Source organism: Myxocyprinus asiaticus, chromosome 17 (genome assembly GCF_019703515.2).
Source record: "Myxocyprinus asiaticus isolate MX2 ecotype Aquarium Trade chromosome 17, UBuf_Myxa_2, whole genome shotgun sequence".
NCBI lineage: Eukaryota > Metazoa > Chordata > Actinopteri > Cypriniformes > Catostomidae > Myxocyprinus > Myxocyprinus asiaticus.
In genome coordinates, this window is record NC_059360.1 from 22,626,400 (window position 1) to 22,647,835 (window position 21,436).

At 36.9% G+C, this 21,436-nt stretch overlaps 2 protein-coding genes across 5 annotated transcripts in view; one reads left to right on the forward strand and one right to left on the reverse strand.

The window, feature by feature from the left end:
- Positions 1–8,825, forward strand: part of LOC127455609 (fibronectin type 3 and ankyrin repeat domains 1 protein-like) — a 28,396-nt gene extending 19,571 nt beyond the window's left edge. For 2 of the 3 annotated variants that reach the window (XM_051723653.1, XM_051723654.1), the window contains exons 7-11: positions 19–184; positions 7,107–7,250; positions 8,319–8,396; positions 8,523–8,567; positions 8,650–8,822. In XM_051723653.1, coding sequence (XP_051579613.1) covers positions 19–184; positions 7,107–7,250; positions 8,319–8,396; positions 8,523–8,567; positions 8,650–8,673 — 457 coding nt within the window. In that variant the 3' untranslated portion in view covers positions 8,674–8,822. Of the gene's footprint in view, positions 1–18; positions 185–7,106; positions 7,251–8,318; positions 8,397–8,522; positions 8,568–8,649 lie in introns of all 3 variants that reach the window. The other variant, XM_051723652.1, reaches the window with a different exon arrangement.
- Positions 8,826–9,781: 956 nt separating this feature from the next.
- LOC127455601 (disintegrin and metalloproteinase domain-containing protein 12-like) overlaps positions 9,782–21,436 on the reverse strand; it is a 178,533-nt gene continuing 166,878 nt past the window's right edge. For both annotated transcript variants that reach the window (XM_051723636.1, XM_051723637.1), the window contains exons 22-23: positions 11,058–11,233; positions 9,782–10,963 (exon numbers count right to left, since the gene is read on the reverse strand). In XM_051723636.1, coding sequence (XP_051579596.1) covers positions 10,924–10,963; positions 11,058–11,233 — 216 coding nt within the window. In that variant the 3' untranslated portion in view covers positions 9,782–10,923. The remainder of the gene's footprint in view (positions 10,964–11,057; positions 11,234–21,436) is intronic.

The following is a 21,436-nucleotide window of genomic DNA, read 5'->3' on the forward strand; positions in this document are numbered from 1 at the left end:
TGCATCTGTTCTTTTCAGTCTAATGCTGGCCTGTTATGCTGGTCATCTGGACACAGTGACGTATCTGCGTCAGTGTGGGGCCTCTTGGCAGTCTCAAGACATGGATGGCTGCACTCCACTCCACTGGGCCGTAGATGGGGGACACCAGCCTGTCATCTCATACATGATCCAGGATGGTTGTGAGGTCAGAGGTCAATTTTTCATCAAATGTGTATCTAATCTTGATTTCAACAACTACACATAAAATTCTCAAGAGTTTAGGTGTATGTTCCAAAACGCCTCCAGAGGCAGCATTTTAAGGCATCATAGGCACCCAAAAGGTAGGAACTTTCCTTTAGCTCTGAGGGTGTTTTTAAAGATTTCCCGTTTCAGTGGCATACCCAAAATTCTTAAAAGGCTTATAACTCTACCAAAAAAAAAAAAAAAAAACACAAAAAAAACACAAGGAGGGTCAAGTGTTTGGTATCATTGTAAAGAAAACTAGGCCAACTCTCAGCCAAAGAAACTACTGAAAAAAAAAATTATTGAGCCAAAAATTTACTTTTCTTATTTTTCTGATTTCACATTATATATCTCTGGGTGTAAATAATACCTGTTTTACAGGTATTTTCGGCATCCATTTTAACAAATAAGTGTATTTACATCGGAAGCAGAAGCAGAGTGTCAGAGCGTGGCAGAAACAGCATGTAAGCAGTGCAGCGGGAGTTTCAGGACCGAGTCAATATTTGCTGCACTGCTCAAGCTGGATTAAAGTGAAAGTGCACTGTTGATGGACATCATGAAGGAAAAAGTAGATATTGCACAGATTAAGCATGTATTAGTGTGTTTTTGTTTTAATTGCAGCTCGTAGGAAAACAAAACAAAAATTTAATGACACAAAAACAAAATGTAATTATTTGAATTATTTAGCTTAAGCAGATACAGTTTTATAATTTAAAACTACAGTATACTACAAGTCATAGCCTTAAACAAAATAAAACTGTCTATTTATATACTATTACATTGAGAGCAGGTCTAATGGATTAACAGCAACACCCATATACAGACAAATGTGCTGACAAATGTAAACAAATGCACACGACAGCATAGTGGTCTGTAAATTCAGAACTTACCTCTATTAAAGTGCTCTTGCACTCAACTTTTATAAGGATTAATTAGCAAAGGAAAAAAACATGGGATGCTGTACCTGGCTATTGGTGAAGATGGTGAGTTAACATATTGGAAGTGCATCCTTTTTGAGAGGAAAAACTCAACACTTAAACATTTTGGCTGGTGTTCGAACAAAGAGATATCACTTTTCAATTGTTGTGCATGACTATATTATTAAGCTACAGTTGAAGTCAGAAGTTTACATAAACTAAAATTATGTCAAGCCTTTAGACAATTAGCCAATTAGCATCTGATAGGAGGTGTACTGAATTGGAGGTGTACCTGTGGATGTATTTTAAGGCCTACCTTCAAACTCAGTGCCTTTTTGCTTGACGTCATGGGAAAATCAAAATAAATCATCCAAGACCTCAGGAAAATTTGTTTGGACCTCCACAAGTTCATCCTTGGGAGCAATTTCCAAATGCCTGAAGTTACCACGTTCATCTGTACAAATAATAGTACACAAGTATATACACCATGGGACCACGCTGCCATCATACAGCTCAGGAAGGAGACATATTCTGTCTCCTAGAAATGAATGTAGTTTGGTGCGAAAAGTGCAAATCAATCCCAGAACAACAGCAAAGGACCTTGTGAAGATGCCATCCCAAGTGTGAAGCATGGAGAAGGCAGCACCATGTGGTGGTGGTGCTTTGCTGCAGGAGGGACTGGTGTACTTCACAAAATAGATGGCATCATGAGGAAGGAAAATTATGTGGATATATTGAAGCAACATCTCAAGACATCAGCCAGGAAGTTAAAGCTCGGTTGTAAATGGGTCTTCCAAATGGACAGTGACCCCAAGCATACCTCCAAAGTTGTGGCAAAATGGCTTAAGGACAACAAAGTCAAGGTATTGGAGTGGCCATCACAATCCCTGACCTCAGTCTGATAGAAAATTTGTTGGCAGACCTGAAAAACATGTGCGTGCAAGGAGGCCTACAAACCTGACTCAGTTACACCAGTTCTGTCTTGAGGAATGGGCCAAAATTCCAGCAACTTATTGTGAGAAGCTTGTGGAAGACTACTCAAAATGTTTGACCTAAGTTAAACAATTTAAAGACAATGCTACCAAATACTAACAAAGCATATGTAAACATCTGACCCATTGGGAATATGATGAAAGAAATAAAAGCTGAAATCATTCTCTCTACTATGATTCTGACATTTTACATTCTTAAAATAAAGTAGTGATCCTAACTGACCTAAGACAGGGAATGTTTTCTACGATTAAATGTCAGGAATTGTGAAAAACTGAGTTTAAACTGAGGCTAAGGTGTATGTAAACTTCTGACTTCAATTATTAAGTGTGATCGAGCCAAACCGAGTGATCAAACCATCCTCTGTTGTGCAAAACAATATTCAGGCTCCTCGTCCTCCCTTTGCACTAAATAATGATGTTTGAAAATGAGCAGAGCTTACTGTGTTGGCTGTCACTTCATGAAATAATTCCACTAGACTGTATTAGATTAACACCAGCATCATGTAAATAAGATTTCATGATGATCAAGCTTGTAACACTTATCAATAGCTCACTCCTGATAACCATTTTATAGCTTTATTTTCTGTATCGAGCACAGCAGTTTCTGCAGCAGAAATGCTTTTGGTGTAAAAGCACATGTGCTGTTTGCTGCAAAATTGTCATGATGCACTGCTGCGGTCCGGCTCACGCAATGCTTCGGCATGTGATGTAAAACAGCCGGAAGGTGGCTCTTAAAATCTGCTTTTGTTTTTTTCCCAATCATGTCACCTGTAACTGAGTAAAATATTGTGTTGATTCAACAAAGCAATGAAAAGTTATAGCATTACAAAAAAAAATTATCCAAGTGTCCAAAAGCCTCTCCAAACAAATATAACATAATAATTGTACATAAGAACTAATTATACATGCATACACAACAATGACTAAAGGTTTGCATAGCATGCAGACATGATTTTAGTAATGAGATTTCACAGAATGAGTTTCATTCTGTGTAATTTGTTAAATGAGCAAGGCTTGACATTAAGGATTGTCATGTGCTTGTCCTTCAGACAAGTAAATTGGTCATTCACTTGTCCGAGTAAAAAGTTACTTATCTGGAGAGAAAAAAGGAAATGTTTTTCAACTGTGGTGTAAATATAATTTTATTCTCATCAATATTCTTATTCAGTCACCTGGTTCCCAGCAAGACATTATATAAAATCATGTACCAACTTACATTTACATTGTTGTTCTTGACAAATCAAATACTTAAACATGTCTTTAAAAAGGATATTTTACCCAGAAATTTAAATTCTGTCATGATTACTTGACCTCATGCTGTTCCAAGCCCACAGAGGAGAGAAATTTAAATTAAATTCAAAAGGCAGAATATTAGCCCCTGTCACCATTCACTTTCATTCACCTTTTTTCCATACAATGAAAGTGAACGGTGACTGAGACTAACATTCTGCCTAACATTTCCATTTGTGGAACATGGATGAAAGAATGAATGTCATATGGGTTTACGATACATTAGGTGAGTAAGTTATGATAGTAAATATTTTTTGAGTCAACTATCCCTTTAAGAGTTCAAGTCAATGCTCACCAGACTATGACAAAATGCACTGAAAATTAACAGATTAAATCCTAAAAGAGGGGACCTTGCTGCTAAATCGGTTGTTTATGAAATTTTTTTTTTAAATAAATTAAATATATATACAGGTGCATCTCAATAAATTAGAATGTCGTGGAAAAGTTCATTTATTTCAGTAATTCAACTCAAATTGTGAAACTCGTGTATTAAATAAATTCAATGCACATAGACTGAAGTAGTTTAAGTCTTTGGTTCTTTTAATTGTGATGATTTTGCTCACATTTAACAAAAACCCACCAATTCACTATCTCAAAAAATTAGAATACATCATAAGACCAACAAAAAAAACATTTTTAGTGAATTGTTGGCCTTCTGGAAAGTATGTTCATTTACTGTATATGTACTCAATACTTGGTAGGGGCTCTTTTTGCTTTAATTACTGCCTCAATTCGGCGTGGCATGGAGGTGATCAGTTTGTGGCACTGCTGAGGTGGTATGGAAGCCCAGGTTTCTTTGACAGTGGCCTTCAGCTCATCTGCATTTTTTGGTCTCTTGTTTCTCATTTTCCTCTTGACAATACCCCATAGATTCTCTATGGGGTTCAGGTCTGGTGAGTTTGCTGGCCAGTCAAGCACACCAACACCATGGTCATTTAACCAACTTTTGGTGCTTTTGGCAGTGTGGGCAGGTGCCAAATCCTGCTGGAAAATGAAATCGGCATTTTTAAAAAGCTGGTCAGCAGAAGGAAGCATGAAGTGCTCCAAAATTTCTTGGTAAACGGATGCAGTGACTTTGGTTTTCAAAAAACACAATGGACCAACACCAGCAAATTACATTGCACCCCAAATCATCACAGACTGTGGAAACTTAACACTGGACTTCAAGCAACTTGGGTTATGAGCTTCTCCACCCTTCCTCCAGACTCTAGGACCTTGGTTTCCAAATGAAATACAAAACTTGCTCTCATCTGAAAAGAGGACTTTGGACCACTGGGCAACAGTCCAGTTCTTCTTCTCCTTAGCCCAGGTAAGAGGCCTCTGACGTTGTCTGTGGTTCAGGAGTGGCTTAACAAGAGGAATATGACAACTGTAGCCAAATTCCTTGACACGTCTGTGTGTGGTGGCTCTTGATGCCTTGACCCCAGCCTCAGTCCATTCCTTGTGAAGTTCACCCAAATTCTTGAATCGATTTTGCTTGACAATCCTCATAAGGCTGCGGTTCTCTCTGTTGGTTGTGCATCTTTTTCTTCCACACTTTACCCTTCCACTCAACATTCTGTTAACATGCTTGGATACAGCACTCTGTGAACAGCCAGCTTCTTTGGCAATGAATGTTTGTGGCTTACCCTCCTTGTGAAGGGTGTCAATGATTGTCTTCTGGACAACTGTCAGATCAGCAGTCTTCCCCATGATTGTGTAGCCTAGTGAACCAAACTGAGAGACCATTTTGAAGGCTCAGGAAACCTTTGCAGGTGATTTGAGTTGATTAGCTGATTGGCATGTCACCATATTCTAATTTTTTGAGATAGTGAATTGGTTGGTTTTTGTTAAATGTGAGCCAAAATCATCACAATTAAAAGAACCAAAGACTTAAACTACTTCAGTCTGTGTGCATTGAATTTATTTAATACACGAGTTTCACAATTTGAGTTGAATTACTGAAATAAATGAACTTTTCCACGACATTCTAATTTATTGAGATGCACCTATATATATAGTATATCCATATAAAATAGATAATAGGATGATGTTTTAAATATGTATGTACATTATTAATATATTATTTATATTATGTAAATCAGTACATAGGCCTACTTATATTATTCAAAATGCAGAAAAAATACCTGTATATGTCAGATAGCGCTCTAGAGAAATGGAGATGAGAGATGTAACAGCTGTTTAAGGATGAAGTTGTCTGTTTTAAGCGTTTCTCTTCACCCAACAGATGAATGGTTCACAAAGCATTTTGACTATTTCTGCCTTTCTTGTGAAAGGTGCTGTAGTATGAGCCGCACGATGTGATGAGGCAAAATCAGATCACTCCAGTGTCACAAGTTGCAATATAGTCTGCTTTGTTGTTCGTAATGAGGAGCGAAAGTTTAATTTTGTCGCTTGTTTGTAGAGATCTCTCTTTTTATATAGGTGTAAAGACATTTGCATGTCAAATTAACAGGTTGAAGTTCAGCAAAAATGCAACATTGGCTTGCTCTCTGTGTGCTCACTCTAAACTCGACACGTGTCATATGAGCCGCGGAATGCTGCGAGAGAAGCAGTAGCACTGATCAGTCACGCTGATTCTTATATTCTAATTGAAAGCGCGAAAAAAAAAAAATATGCACAATCCCCCACAGAATTTCATGCCCAGTTTGTAATAAGTGACACAGGCCTAGGCTATATCACAAATATAGCTTGCTATTTTTTCATTATTGACGTTTAAATCAGGCTGCTGGTCCGGTCGGATAACTAAAATTCTCTTTCACATGCCCCTTTAAAAATCCACTTGTCCCAGATAAGTGGCACACATTGATGTCGAGCCCTGATGTGTCTGTGTTATGTACTTGGCGCCATCTCCTGGTGGCCTAACAGTCACCAATCACATGTCTCTCTGCCCAAATATGGATGATCTTTGCACTGATCCGAACCCAATCTGATTGATTAGCGTTCCATGACGCTACATCATTTCCGATGATGTCATCAGATCCAGGAAAGGCATTATCTAATGATCTATGCATCTGATTACCTTGTTTGTGGGCTTGTTTCAAAGATAATTGCCTCCTGTAAGTAATGGTATGTTGTATTTTATGTTCTGTTTATTTTTCGTTAAGTTATAAGTGAAAACGATGCATATAAGAAACATGTTCACATGAAACATAAATGTCAAAGACAAATACTTAGCTATTACTCGCCATATTTTTGTCTGTGAGTAAAAGAAATTGGCTGGTTGTATTCTCCTTTTTGGGAGCTTTCCAATAACATATGGCAAATTGCTATTTGTTGAGTTTGATGTTTTTACTGATTACAATGTACAGGAAAAAAATTCATAAATTATCCAAACGGAAAATGCAAATTTCAAAGCACTTGTTTAGTTTTGGTCATAATGACTACAATCATTGTATTCAAACAATACCTGTTTTGTCTTGGTCAAGACTGTAGTTATTAATATTTTGGCAATTATTTTTTTCACGCGGGCCTGCCGGCAGGCCCATCCAAGCTTGAAGGATTAAATTTGCTGCCTCCAAAGATACCCAGTTTTGGCAACATTCTATGGTAACATATGGAATTTCTGCGATTTCACAATTTCTCCTTTTGAACTCTGTAGAAGAAAAAGTCCTAAAGGGTGAGTAAATGATTTTTGGGGGAACTATTCCTTTAAAAGCATCTGTGTTTTTATACTCTCTGGCAGGTGGATGTAAGGGATAAAGTCTCTCTCTGGACTCCACTAATGCATGTGTCAGCCATCAGTGGAGACACTGCGGTGGCCTCCATCCTCCTCCAGGCTGGAGCTGATGTAAATGTCCGTGACAAGGCTGGGAAGACACCACTAATGGTAGTTACAGTTGAAGTCAGAAGTTTACATACACTTAGGTTGAAGTCATTAAAACTAATTTTTTAACCACTCCACAGATTTCATATTAGCAAACTATAGTTTTGTCTGCTTTGTGCATGACATGAGTAATTTTTCCAACAGTTGTTTACAGACAGATTGTTTCATTTTTAATTGACTATATCACAATTCCAGTGGGTCAGATGTTTACATACACTAAGTTATCTGTGCCTTTAAGCAGCTTGGAAAATTCCAGAAAATGATGTCAAGTCTTTAGGCAATTAGCCAATTAGCTTCTGATAGGCTAATTGGAGGTGTACCTGTGGATGTATTTTATTCCATAAAAAAGCCAGACTACAGTTTGCAGGTGCACATGGGGACTTGTTTGGCCATAATGACATTATTATGTTTGGAGGAAAAAGGGTGAGGCTCACAAGCCGAAGAACACCATCCCAACCGTGAAGAATGGGGGTGGCAGCATCATGTTGTGGGGGTGCTTTGCTGCAGGAGAGACTGGTGCACTTCACAAAATAGATGGCACAGTGACCCCAAGCATACCTCCAAAGTTGCGGCAAAATGGCTTAAGGACAAAGCGAAAAGGCGTGTGTGAGCAAGGAGGCCTACAGACCTGACTCAGTTACACCAGTTCTGTCTGGAGGAATGGGCCAAAATTCCAGCAACTTACTGTGAGAAGCTTGTGGAAGGCTACCCAAAACATTTGACCCAAGTTAAACAATGTAAAGGCAATACTACCAAATACTAACAAAGTGAATGTAAACTTCTGACCCATTGGGAATGGGTCAGAAGTTTCCCTCTACACTAATCTGACATTTCACATTCTTAAAATAAAGTAGTGATCCTAACTGACCTAAGACAGGCAATGTGCGATTCTAATTCTGCAATTAAATGTCTGCAATTGTGAAAAACTGAGTTTAAATGTATTTGGCTAAGGTGTATGTAAACTTCTGACTTCAGCTGTATCTTCAAATCAATAGTCACTAGAATTATCAGGGATAAAAGGAATAGCATAATTGCAGGTGTTTTACTGTCATTACTGGTAATCTCTTTTAGGTAGCTGTGCTGAATAACCATGAGGAACTGGTGAAGCTGCTACTCGACAATGGGGCAGACCACCATATTAAGAATGAGGTAAAGGGAAATGTTTGATCACCATGATATTCATAAACCTTAATCGATTAAACATGAGTGGAGGACAATTTAAAAATTCTGCTGCATGAAAGCTGTTCAAAAATGTGTATTTGCACCTTGATGTAGTATGGAGCAGGTGCAGCTGATATGGCAAAAGTATTCGAGAGAGAGGTAACCTAATACACTATTCATAAATGAATCAATTAATATTGTTTTTGAGCTTTGAACAAAACAATGATTTCTTTTGTTTTAGAACATCATGAACTTGTTGGAATAAAAAAAACTTGGAAGATTCATATCAACAATATCATCTCAGAGGGAAAAATGATCTCTGTCTTATAAATCATATTTTACAAACATTAAAGACTTGAGTTGTAAAAACAAAAAAACTTTAAATGTTCGTATTTCTGTGCGAGTGTAAAATAAAATTAAATGAAATCCTTAATAGTAAAATCCTCTTTTATTTTTTGTTCCACAGTCTCAATCAAGTCTGTGCATTACCCCAATTGTTCAGTTTTGAAGGGACCATTCACTTTCCTAGGCAGTCACAATTCCATTTAAACATCATCATTTATAGAAATAAAAAAATGATTGGGTGTATTTAAAACTATTACACAATGAAATTGACACCCAGTGCAAAACTGAGCAATAATTTTCATGACAGATTGAGAGAGATTAAGACTATAGCTCAACTACACTAAAACCTGTGGTAGCTCGATTATAACTACCCATGTAAACATACATACTACTTGCATCTGTCAAAGCATTTTAAACAGTGACGTTTTGAGCATTCAATACATTAGCATGAGTGCATACGAAAAAGGTGAAATATCAAATTGTTATGACTAGTTAAACAAAAACAGCACACACACACACACACACACACACATACACATAGGCTTTGCTTGAATGAGATATTGTGTCAGCTGTGTATGTTACACTCCCAATGCAACAGCACTGGAAAATTAATCATAACCATATGTGTAAAACCTGAAGTGAGATTTTGGTGTAATTTCTCCCTCAGGATGAACAGTCCCGTGAGTTTATGAATAACAGCGAGTCCAGCTGTGCATAAAGACAGCTTTATGGCCATGGGGGGGAACCACTTGTTTAAAAACACCATAACTGTGACAACACACACCAGCAGCGTTATTTACTTTGTCCTCTGCTGTTTAAATCAGTAATCTTGATTTCAAACACTTTAAAGGGATGTAAGAAAAGAAAAAAGGGTTGGATACTGTACTTGATTAAAGATATAACAAGAAATACAGCACAGAATATTCAACATCTACTGCTTCAAGTATTGGCGGAATTTTCATTAAAATCACTTTAAAGACCACATGAAATGACTGAGTGCAGTTTTCTGACATAGTGAAACTGGAAGCTGCTGGTCGGTTGCAAAGGAAGGGACATTCTTATTCTAGGGAGCATTTGATTGGACAAAAATATGTAGTGCAAGATTAGTCATCAGTATTTTTAGTCAATTTTTCCAGAAGAAAAAACTGCACTTTTTAAATGTGTATATTTGATAAAAGTGAATTTTGTCAATGTTTAGGAGTACACTAGCATATAGATGACCTCAAAGCAAACAAACATGGACTAAATGCCAGAAAACACTCATTTCTATTTCATGGGGGCTTTAAAGTGTGTATACAGCACAACAAGGCCATGATGATACAGGCATGAAAGCTGTAGAACACTGAATAGTGATTGCACTGTTCTGTGAAACTGTGAAGACGGTGGTGTCACAGTTTGGTGTAATGTCACGAGTACGAGTTGGGAAAAAAGCAACACCACAATCCAATGTCGTCACCAAGTGTTTGGACCATAAATATTAACTAGAAAAGTTGGTCTGTCAGTGTTCGGGAGCTTGACTATCCCTGACAAATTAAAACAGTACAACACAGATGACTGAACTATGAGTGAACAATAATTGCTCTCATCCTTTATGGCAAGTTTTTTTTTGCACTCTGGCTGATTCTGTTCCAGGGTTCTCGATAGTTTAATTCAAATCTGATGCTGTTTGTACTCCAGTGTCCCAGACAGGCTGTCGTTTTTAAAAGGTCTGTTTTTTTTAATCTTCACAACACCAACGCACTTCTTACCACAAACTTTGCAGATAAACTGTAGTAGAGGGAAAAAAAGCACTTAAAAAAAAAGCATCCCTTATTTTGTAATGAACAAGGTCTCATATTTTCAAATTTATATATAAAAAAACTGTAATAAAAGTCACAATGATTATACAGTAAAAAAGTGTCAATCACAGTACATCGTTTTTTTTGTTGTTTTTTTTTTTACAATAAATATACATCTTAAAAAGTTCTGCAGTACCCGAGCGAGGACAAATTAACACCTTTTCTGAGGGGGCATAGCACCAAGGTGTCACGTCAGTCCTCTTCTCTGTAGGAAACTCAGTGGAGTTCTGCAGGGGTGGTCACTTGGTCCAATAGAGTTTTTTATAGTGCAAACATGTGTGTTCAGATGCTGGTGAAATTCACCTTCAGTGTTTTGGTGTCCTTACTGTATGTCAGTGATCATAAGATGACTGGGGTAATCTGGGAAGAGGTCTACAAAGTATCCAAAAAGCACTTGTTAGAGTGTTGATCCACACAAATGACATAATAAAGGTGTGATTTTTGATAATGTCATGGTGAGACTGACCTGTTTGGCAGTGGTATGGAAGGGGGTGGTTTTGGTACAGTTGGAATCGAGACGGGTAGAGGACCAGGCCCCTGTATCCGAACTCCCTCTGTGGATATGATGCGGCCCACACCACGGCCTCTGATTAAGGGGTCTGCTGGAAGTGGCTTCTGTGGGGGACTGGGCTTCTCATAGTCCTGTGCATGACAACACAAGATTTTTTAAATTTCCTGGTCCAACATACATGTATGAATCGTTCATTACAGAGTCCAACGACTCGTAAAGACACCATAATATCAAAATTGGAGTATTAGTCTCTATTCGCTTTGACGCCTTCTATATGCTTCTGTACACCTGAGTGATAAAATTAACTTTTAGCAGAGATACACATTTAAAATTGACAGTCTTCTCTTCTGGGAAAAAGATAAAAAAAATTTGGTAACATCCTGCACTACACATATTTCTGTCCAATCAAATGCCCTCTAGAATGATGTCCCTGCCCTTAATAAAGTGCAACAGTCCCCTCCCACCTTTTCAGCCCTCATTTCTTTAAAAAAAAAAAAAGAAAAATCAGAATTATTTTTCCATATTGATCTTTAAAAACATCCTTCTCAAGAGTTTTATGCATAAACCAAGCCAACCTGCTCTGCAGCTGAATCACAACAGCACAAACTTTGATTTAGCCTCGTGTGACCCCACATACACATATGTTGTATTTTGTCTTCGCTATATGCAACACATAATTAAAATGCATTTACACCAACTGATATCAGTTCAGGAGACTCTGTACTGTCAGTAAATGGTAAACTTTAGATGCACAGAGTCATGTGACAAAACAACATGGCGTCGACCACAGCGGAGTTTGTCTTTGGGAGAAAAGCCAACAAAACTACATCTGGTAAGAAACCTAATTAAGTTTTTACATTGAAACCTGTTTAAGTCAAAAGACTAGTCTCTAGTTTCATCCAATATGCCATTTTTAAAATTTGAGTGATTTATCGCAAAACGCCACGCTGCTAAGCACAATGTACACGTAATGTGTACTGTATCGCATTTTTCTTTAGAAATCCTATATTTATTGTGCATTTTCACATTGAGAATCAATGGGTTCATCCAGAAGCAGAAAAGGTTTTCTTTCAGAGGCTTTATATGGAGTTATGATGAAAATAATGTGCATCTCGAACTGTTCAGTTTCAGGCATCAGATGATGTTTGGACCACTCAACATGTTTGGCAGATATGGGACAATGGTAATCTATACATAGATTCAGAATATATAATTTATCATTTTATTTTAACATGGTTGGCAGTGATTGGATGATGCTGGCCATTACTTTGAATCAGAATTAACTATGCTAATTTCTGATGTAATGTCTGTAACATGAATAACCAAAACTCCTGGAAACATAAATAAATTGATGGAAAAAAAATCTGACTTTCTATAGCTTGGTATTTTTTAAGATTTCACAACTTAGTCCCATTGTCCACATATGTAGACATATAATTTTAGGAAAACTTCACTCTAGAATTATTATTATTATCATTTGCATGTTTATTAGGTACTAATAGTTACAAATCAAAAAGGGAAATGGATAATGCACACAGCAGTCACGCTTGGGTCTCAGGAGTTTAAAACAAAAAACTATTTGAAAATCAGACAAAGGTAGGCTACAAGACTGTACTTGGACTTAGCAAGAACTACAATCCCGTGAAGCATTGCGAATGATGTAATCAAATTAAAAACAATATAAATACATAAAAGTATTGATTTAAAGTTGTTGATTATAAGTACAGAAATAATATATTTTGAATTAGTTAAATATTCTGATATTTGTAAATGTACAAGTAGTTTGAGAGTGGAGGGAGACCAATTCAATTGCATAATTCACAGTACATCATGTAAGTGGGCGATCGCTGCAGAGCGTATGTGGTGCACTTTGTTCACCATGATTCTCTGGTAGATCATTTCTCTTCAGGATCATGGGTAGTGTAGTTTTTCATCAAGAAGAACCAGAAAACCCTTTATTATACAAGAATTTCTAAAAAATGAAGATTAAATAAAGGGGACTAATGGCTTCAGCAGAAGCATAAACCATTAATTTACAACCTTGGAGCTCATTGTAGGTTTTAAGTTATGGTTATTAATTCATTTCCCCATGGAAACGTTTGTTTTTCCGTCCAGAACCAGACCGTTGTGCTCTATACTTCCCAGAGCCTGCAAATAGTTCATGATTGCATTGAAAATCTTGATGGACAGCTGTGCTCACCATTCACTTTCATGGTATGGAAAAGAGCAAATTTGTATATTCTATTTCACTATAAGTAACTTTTGTGTCCCATGGAAGAAAGAAAGTCGTATGTTTTGAGTGAACTATCCCTTTAAGTGACACAAAGTGGTGGAACAGTGCTAACATCCTATTGCCACTAGATGGTACTGTCATTACACCTCTCATCCTGGACAACCACACTAGCAACCATGCAGACATTGCACAATTACAACACAAAAACTGCTGCAGTCCCCAGCACCCAAATTCATCATATATGTTCTGAATCAAGCTGTCATCATGTTACCAATTTACTCACAGGGTGAGGTAATAGCATATAGCTGTTTCCTTTTCTACAGTTGTTCAGTGTTCATTCGCAAAAGATTGAGGGGAAAAAAAAAATCTATAAATCTGAAACACTGAGACAAAAGAATCATCCTAGTAAGCAATGTCATTATGGCAATATCATCAGTGCATTGTTGTGTTAAGCTGTGAGGCCAATTTGTGAGAGCACCGTAAAAGGTGAAAATGTTTCAAGGCTCTCAGTGTACATAGAAAGCCAGTCAAGTAGAAAAGGCACTCAAGAGCACTAAACAAACCATCCTGATTTCATATGTAAAGCAGTTTAATGTGAATGCTTTCAATGAAGTCAGCATGAAAGAAAGCTTTAATGAGGTAATCATAGGTATTGTGTTACCAGTGCTGGGTAGATTACTTCTAAATTGTAATCTGGTACTGATTACAAATTGCATGACTAAAATGGTAGTCAATAATGTAATTTTTGGATTACATTTTAAAGTAATCTAATCTGATTACTTTGGATAACTTCTGAACTAATTCTTGTTTATTTGATATCACATGCATTTGAGTAGGATAAACTTGTAACCCTCTATTTTGACAATGTTGCTTAAATGCAGTAAAGAAAACTTATATAATGGATCAAAACTTTAACTTGCTATTTGTCTGTTTCTGAGTGAAATATCCCCCTTTCCAAAAACACTCGAACACTTACTGAACGTACTGTACATCAGCTGTAGGCTGATTTAGAATGAAAAAAAAGTCATATTTAAAAAGAAGAATTAGATGGATCAATAAATTATGAACTATTTACTACCAAGCACTGTGCATTGTACAGCTAGTGAACTCTGAGAGGAAAAGCTTGCTTGATGAAACACCACTGGGTATCCAAAAATGTTTATTACATATATAGGTCATAAAGGGATTTAAAGGGATTTTTGTGTAATTAATGGAATTTTACAGGTTGAATACAATGACAGCTCTATCAAATTCATCATGCCCCTTAGTTTGAACCTAACAAACACAACTCACCTTTACAGTAATGCACTTACAATGGAAGTTGTGTGGCAAGGCATTCTTAAAAGTTTAAAAACAGAAAGGTGAAGCTTGTATGAAGAATTATAATACATATATTAGTTCTTATCCGAGAACTATATTAATTCTTCTGTTCAAAAATGCATAGCTGTATCAACCTATTAGCGGTGGCACCACTGTTTTAGGTGGATGAACTTCTATTTAAGCATAATAGACTTAAAGGTGCTGTAAGCTATTTTTTTATGGAAAGGTATGCAAACAGTTTTACTACTCCCTGAAAGATATTAATGAAATAAGTGTCCTGAGATATCTCACCTGTCTCTGTGACAGCTCTAGACTCTGTAAACAGCAAACAAAAATGTATCCGCAGGCCGCAGACAATGATGCTTTCTGCCTGTCAATCATTTTGCACGTTCTCATAGTATTGTAGTTGCAGCAAATTATTGAGGCATAATGGCATTTTTATGCCATGTTGCTCATAATAGTTGTCAGTTGAGGGCGCTATTTTGCTGCTGTTGTTTTTGACAACCGTTTCTGCTCGTGACGGCCTCAATAAAGCTCATTTGGTCTCTTTGGAGTGTGGGGTTTTGGAAAAAGGGAGCGTGGCTAATCTAACGGCTCAGCTTGATAGCTTGTGGAAATTCAAGAACGGCTAAAATCGCTTACAGCACATTTAATGTGGTGGATCTCACATGTTAACAGTACTTTGAGTAGTTACGCCACGCCCCTTTTTTTTTTTTTTTTTTTTTTTTTTTGGGTGTGAAAATTACTGGATTAAACAGCTTTATATGGCCATAACAGGAGTTGATAGATTGGATATAAGTTTGCACAGTTAGTAAATCAAACTAGTCGCATGTTTACTCGTATGTTTAAGTATTGCGGCAATACTTTTGAAAGCATGTGTATTTTAATATTTATTCCCGTGCAATACCTATTCTCATAGACTTCTCTTTTTTAGTGCATTATTGTAAAAGCAATCTTTGTTCATTTTTACAAACTGAGGGATACATTTAAATACTTTTGTGGTAATTAACAGCAAGCTTAACTTGTTTTTTACCTGGAATATTCCTTTAATTGCTAGGACCAGTTTATAAACTGTCCTCAGCTATCATAAAATATTTAATGTGTGTGCATGTGCCAGTGTGTTTGATATATTTTTTACAGGAATTTACTATGAGGACATTTTTTCCTATGGTACCAATACTCCTTGCCATGAGACACTGGTTTCAAAGCTCAAAAAAGTGTCCCTGTAGTGCTTCAAAAGAATTGCATCATGAGTTTTCTGTTGTTTATTTTAACATTGCCATTTCTGCCCCAGAGAGTCTGTTTAAATTTAATCAAAAATCCTGTGGCACACTGTTCTTGTGTTGGGCACTAAATACACAGGAAAAAGGCTTTTTAACCAGTCAATCTTCCCCAGAGGAAAATATATTGCTCAGAAATAGCTCTTTTATAGCTCAAATGGCTTAATGGAGTTTTCAGTTATGTTTTATGTATCAACTTTGTCTTAGATGGTTTTGTACGAAAATTCCTAAGGAGAAATAAATTTCATATTGAAGTCTGAACAGCACTGTGGGTGACATCTCTTTTGAAACAAGGAGACACTATAGATTATTAGACTCTTTGTCTCAGGAGAAACATCTTATAAGTAGGAGACTTTATTCTCATTGGTGTCTAGGCGAAACAACTGAGATATTCAACAGATCTTACTTGTGATTTTCATTCCTCTTTAAAAATCTCAAGTTTATTTCTACCATATGAAAACCCTGCTTAGAGACAGCATGGCTAAGCATTTTAGCAAGCTGAAAAGACCACTGGGGCCTTTTTTCAGAACATTAAGTATCTATCACACGGATTAACCTTTATCTTGAATGAACCTTTATCACACAAATATCCATGTTGCACATCTGTTGCAACAGAAAAATCTTTGTTGTCTCACTTTGAGCTGAGACATTCATAGTGTATTTACTATGGTACTAAGGCTGGCCGTAGTTAGTTTTCTGCACTTCCTTGAAGCCTTGCTGAGATTCAGAGCAACAGATGTTCTTCTTCATGCTGTCTGATAGCATATCCTGCCAACGTCCCTGAGCAGCTCTTATCGTCTAAACCACATACCTTCACACACGTCTGTCTCTCACCCCATCTCACAGGAAAGCATGCACCCCTCCAATCTCATTCTCTCCATATCACTTTCACTCCTCCACCCACTCTTTCTATCCCACTGTAATATTTTCCTTCTTTCCTTCTTTGTTCTATCTTCAACAGGATCTGTCTTCATATGGAAAATTGATTTATATGGCAGTGGAAAGTGTAACGTCCTTGATAATGGATTCTTATCTCCCTTCATTGGGTTTCTGCATCTGTCCGTGGATTTATGACCAATGAAATGGAACCTGTATAATCCAGCATTTGTATCAGTTACAGTCTAAAACTGCGGTCACACTTGGCTTTATGCACCATTCACACACATCTGAATGCAGGAGAACGGAAATGCAAGAATATGCGAAGAAGTTTCGTCTTTCGCTTTGTATCAAAGTTAAAGTTTGGTGAACCCTCACCTGGACATTTGAATAGCGAAGAGACATTTGACCACTAGAAGATCTAAACGTCAGAGACTGACCTCTCTTGGCTCCATACAATGCAAGTGAATGGTGACCAGACCTTTGAAGAGCACATAAAGGCAGCATAAAAGTAATCCATTTGACTACAACACATAGAGACTGTATCACCTAGATGTCATATAGAGACTGTGTCTGTTCCCCAAACTACCAAGCACAAAACTCTCACTAAATCATTTAGAAATTGTTTTATTAAGGTCAAACTTTAAAAAAAAAATAAAAAATAAAAAAGTGGAAGATAAACATCATATAAAGGTAGGGCTACTAAACATTAGACCTCTTTAAACCAAAGCACTAATTCATAATTTGGATGTGCTCTGTTAGACTGAAACCTGGCTTAAACCGGATGAATATATTAGTTTAAATGAATCTACTCCCCCAGGTTATTATTATAAACATGAGCCTCGTCTGAAGGGTTGAGGAGGTGGTATTGCTACAATTTACAGTGACGTTTTTGATGTTACTCAGAGGACAGGATATAAGTTTAAGTCTTTTGAAATAATAATGCTTAATGTGACACCGTCAGATATAAATAAAAAAATCTCTGTCGTCTTTTGCCCTTGCGACAGTATATAGATCACCCGGGCCATACTCAGATTTGCTTGGCGAATTTGCAAATTTTCTATCAGATCTTGTATTTACTGTAGATAGAGCTTTAATTGTGGGTGACTTCAACATTCACATAGATAATGAAAATGACACATTGCGATTAGCATTTATTGATATTCTCAACTCTCTTGGAGTCAGACAAAATGTGACAGGACCAACTCATTGCCATAATCATACACTAGATTTAATTCTGTCATATGGAGTTGATGTTGATACTACTGAAATTCTGCCATAGAGCGATGACATCTCAGATCATTACCTCTTGTTTGCTGTGATCAGCCAATATCACTCAATCTACACCACGCTATCATTCAGATAGAACTATTCTTTCGACCACTAAAGATAGCTTCACTAATAATCTTCCAGAATTGTCTCACATTCTCAGTAAGCCAAAAAGTCTAGAAGAACTTGATGTAATAACAGAAAAAATAAATACACTTCTCTAGCACTCATGATAGTGTCGCCCCCCTTCGATTAAAGAAAATTAAAGAAAAAAGCCCCTCACCATGGTACAATGATCACACTCATGCTCTCAAGAGAGCAGCTCAGAAAATGCTGCGCAATTGGATAAATACAAAATTAGAGGTATTTCGCTGTGCATGGAAGGATAGTGTCTGTAGCTACAGACAGGAACTAAAAGCTGCCAGGTCAGCATATTATAGCAAACTCAGAAAATAACCACAACATTCCTAGGTGTTTATTCAGTACTGGTATTAGACCCAATACCAAATAAGCTCTTAAAAGAGGTATTCCCTGTAATCTCAGAACCTCTTCTTAATATTATTAACTCCTTGCTATCCTTAAGACATGTCCCAAGAAACTTTAAAATGGCAGTTATCAAACTGCTTATTAAGAAGCCACAGCTTGATCCTGGAGAATTGGCTAATTACAGATGATTTCAAATCTACCATTTATGTTGAAAATACCAGAAAAGGTAATGTCCTCCCAACTATGTTAATTTCTACAGAGAAATAGTATATATAAACAATTTCAGTCAGGATTTAGGCCCCATCACAGTACAGAGACTGCATTTATCAGAGTTACAAATGACTTGCTGTTATCATCTGATTGCAGCTGCATTTCTCTTCTAGTGCTTTTAGATCTTAGTGCTGCCTTCGACACGATAGACCACAACATTCTCTTGAATAGGCTGGAGAATTATGTTGGCATTAGTGGACTTGCATTAGCATAGTTTAGGTCCTATTTATCAGACCGCTACCACTTTGTATGTGTAAATTAGGAATTGTCAAATTAAGTATGGAGTGCCACAGGGGTCAGTTTTAGGGCCTCTGCTTTTCTCCTTATATATGCTTCCCCAGGGAGATATTATCAGGAATCATGGAAAACGTTTCCACTGTTATGCCGACGATACCCAACTTTATATTTCTTCCAAACCCCCCAAAAATTCACAATTCTCCAAATTAGCAGAGTGTATCAATGCAGTCAAAGTTTGGATGGCCAGAAATGTCCTTCTACTCAATTCCGACAAAACAGAGGTACTAATTATTGGACCAAAAACCTCTAAAAATAAGCTGCTAAAATATAATTTGACTCTCAATGGATGTACTGTTATGTCGTCTTCTACAGCAAAGAACTTAAGTGTTATTTTTGATACCAATCTGTCCTTTGAAGATCAAATTTCCAATGTTTGTAGAACAGCATTCTTCCACCTCAGAAATATTGCTAGGTTATGACACATGCTCTCTGTTGCTGATGCCAAAACACTAATTCATGCATTCATGACCTGAAGACTAGATTATTGTAATGCATTACTGGGAGGATGTCCAGCAAGTTCAATAAATAAACTTCAATTGGTTCAAAATGCAGCTGCCAGAGTGCTGACTAGAACCAAGAAATATGATCATATAAGCCCCATTTTATCATCGTTACATTGGCTACTTGTTAAATTTTGTTTAATTTAAAAATTCTGTTTACTACATAGAAAGCTTTGAATGGTCTGGCTCACCAGTACTTAAGTGACCTTCTACCACACTATATTCTATCATGTTCATTACGATCAAAAAATTCTGACTTGTTAATATTTCCTAGAATATCAAAATCCACAAAAGGAGGTAGATCCTTTTCCTGTTTGGCTCCTAAACTATGGAATAGTCTCCCTAACACTGTTCAGGACGCAGACACACACATTATTCCACTTGTTTCCATGTCTCAACCTCGGGATTCATTTCCTGAGGTTACCAGAGCTGGCCAGATCCAGCTCCATTCCTGCTTGGTGTCGGACTCCACTGCTACGTGTCGCTGAGTGATGACAACAAACTACAGCCGGTGCTAGATAGATATAACTTCAGTCTTTTACGATGGACTTCAGAGGATGAACTGATGCCAACTACAACTGTAAGACATCGGATACTTCATATACCACTGCCTGAACCTTGGACTTAGGATGGAACCTCACTGAAATGACCTGCCGGTTGAACTGCGATGCTCCTCATTGATCTCTGCCTGCATCACCTTGGTCTAATGATGGACTACACTCTTGAAATGGAATACATACTCTATCATTTAATTGCCAACAAAATCCTTCATCAGCCAACTAACAAAGGATAATGCATCTATGTGAACTTTTGCAGTTAATCCAGGATGGACTTCAAAGACATTAGTCATTAATTTGACAGTTCATAAAAATATTTTTTTAAACATCGGACCTTAACACTTAGTTTACTAATTTTAAACCATGACTTGCACTGCACACAAATAACTAATATTGCCATTATATTCATGTTGTTTAGCCAGAGGGGAACTGGCCCCCACAGTGAGCCTGGTTTCTCACAAGGTTATTTTTCTCCATTAAACAACATCTTATGGAGTTTTGTGTTCCTTGCCACAGTCACCTTCAGCTTGCTCACAGGTGTTCTAAATACAATTATTATTTAATTTTATACACATTTTACAATCATATTTAATCAAACTACACAATGATGACTCTTAAGACTTTATAGATATTACAGTTTCATTTTCTGTTAATGCATGATTTTCTTTAAAGCTGCTTTGTAACGATGTGTGTTGTGAAAAGCGGTATACAAATAAAAATGACTTGACTTGACTCCAGTGGTTAAATCAATGTCTTCAGAAGTGATATAATAGGTGTGAGTGAGAAACAGTGTTCATATTGGAGCTTCAAATGTCTGGTCACCATTCACATTGTAAGGACCTTCAGAGCTGAAATATTCTTCTAAAAATCTTTGTTTGTGTTCTGCAGAAGAAAGAATATCATACACATCTGGGATGTCATGAAAGTGACTAAATGATGAAAATGAGAATTTTCATTTTTGGATGAACTATCCCTTTAATTTGCCACTAAAATGCATTAAAACTGAATGCACTAAGGAGAAGGCTGTATTTAGAGGCAAATTCGATCAGATAAACATTGAGATTAATCGCATTATTATAACTGCAAAAAAAATTAGATCAATTTGTTTACTATATTGACAGCCATAATATATATAGGTGCCCTATTTGCTTGCTTAGGAAAAAGTAGTTCATGTTCATGACTGTGACAAAGTCTTTCTTGAGTTCTCTCTGAAGGAGGAGCCGGGTGAACAATCCAATCCAACATG